At 50.2% G+C, this 1,280-nt stretch overlaps 1 protein-coding gene across 2 annotated transcripts in view; it reads left to right on the plus strand.

Moving 5' to 3' along the window:
* The first annotated feature begins 289 nt into the window (after positions 1–289).
* pdzrn3b (PDZ domain containing RING finger 3b) overlaps positions 290–1,280 on the plus strand; it is an 88,681-nt gene continuing 87,690 nt past the window's right edge. For both annotated transcript variants that reach the window (XM_035662148.1, XM_035662149.1), the window contains exon 1: positions 290–1,138. In XM_035662148.1, the coding sequence (XP_035518041.1) occupies positions 425–1,138 (714 nt within the window). In that variant the 5' untranslated portion in view covers positions 290–424. The remainder of the gene's footprint in view (positions 1,139–1,280) is intronic.

Consider the following 1,280-nt stretch of genomic DNA (forward strand, 5'->3'; position numbering starts at 1 on the left):
GCGTCCGAGTTTGATATTTCGTGACAAAGACCAAGTATGTGCTTTCAACACTAGACAATATAATGTTGCATGATACTACTGTAGCTTTATGTTTTTTCTTTTTAAAGATTTACTTTTTTTGGTGTCAACAGTCTAATTCATCCAGATGTTGTCTTTTTCATTGTGCAGTTCTACAACAAAATTGTTTCTACTTGAAAACCTCAGGGAAGTTATTATTTTCTGACAGAAACAAACTTTTCTAACTTTTAAAGGCGCTCCTGAAGGCACCAAAAGTCTCGGTCAATTAGTTGAGTTTAGACAGTGAGGAGAGCTCGCAGTCAGTCTGTGAGCGCCCCACCAATGACCAGCTAAAAACGCCCCACTGCTCCGACTCAGATCTGCGGGGGTGGGGAGTCACCAAGTTTGGATTTGGACTTCGAAAAACATGGGATTCGAGCTGGACCGCTTCAAGGGCACCGTGGACCCGGATTTCAAGTGCAACTTGTGCAATAAAGTCCTGGAGGACCCGCTGACGACTCCGTGCGGTCACGTCTTCTGCTCCGGCTGCGTGCTGCCCTGGGTCGTCCAGCAGAGCAGCTGCCCCGTCAAATGTCAGCGGATCTCTGCCAAAGAGCTCAACCACGTCCTGCCCCTGAAAAACCTCATCCTGAAGCTGGAGATCAAATGTGACAACCACGCGAGGGGCTGCGATGAGGTGGTGAAGCTGCAGCATCTGGCCGAGCACGCCGAGATGTGCGAATACTCCCCGGCGAAGTGCAGGAATAAGGGATGCAGCGAGGTGCTCAGCCTGCGGGACATGGATGCTCACATGCGGGAGACGTGCGACTACAGACCGGTGGGGATATGCGAGAGCGGCTGCGGGTTGATGCTCACCCACAAAGAGCAGAGATTAAACAGCCACTGCTGCCTGAGAGCCCTGAAGGCGCACAACAGCGCGCTGCACTGCAAGATCATCAGCCTGGATAGAGAGTTCAAGAAGCAGACTATTAAAGCCAACAAGAGGGAGAAGTCACTCCTGGCACAACTTTCCGCCGTGCACAGCGAGCTGCAGATGACAGCTCTGAAATATCAGAAGAAATTCACCGAGTACAGCGAGAGGATCGACTCCCTCACCCAGACTGTGGCTTTCTCCTGCAAGGTAAGCAGCACAGTTCATACTTTCAGGGAGCACAGGCAACTTTTCTCTCTCTTAAGCAGTTTTCTTCGCTCCCTGTTACTGAGGGGAAACCTGTATTCCATTAGTGTAAAATACATGAAGTTGGAAGAAAACCTCCAGCACC

The sequence above is a fragment of the Morone saxatilis genome, unplaced genomic scaffold (assembly GCF_004916995.1).
Source record: "Morone saxatilis isolate NCDOM2014 unplaced genomic scaffold, NCSU_SB_2.0 Contig18, whole genome shotgun sequence".
NCBI lineage: Eukaryota > Metazoa > Chordata > Actinopteri > Moronidae > Morone > Morone saxatilis.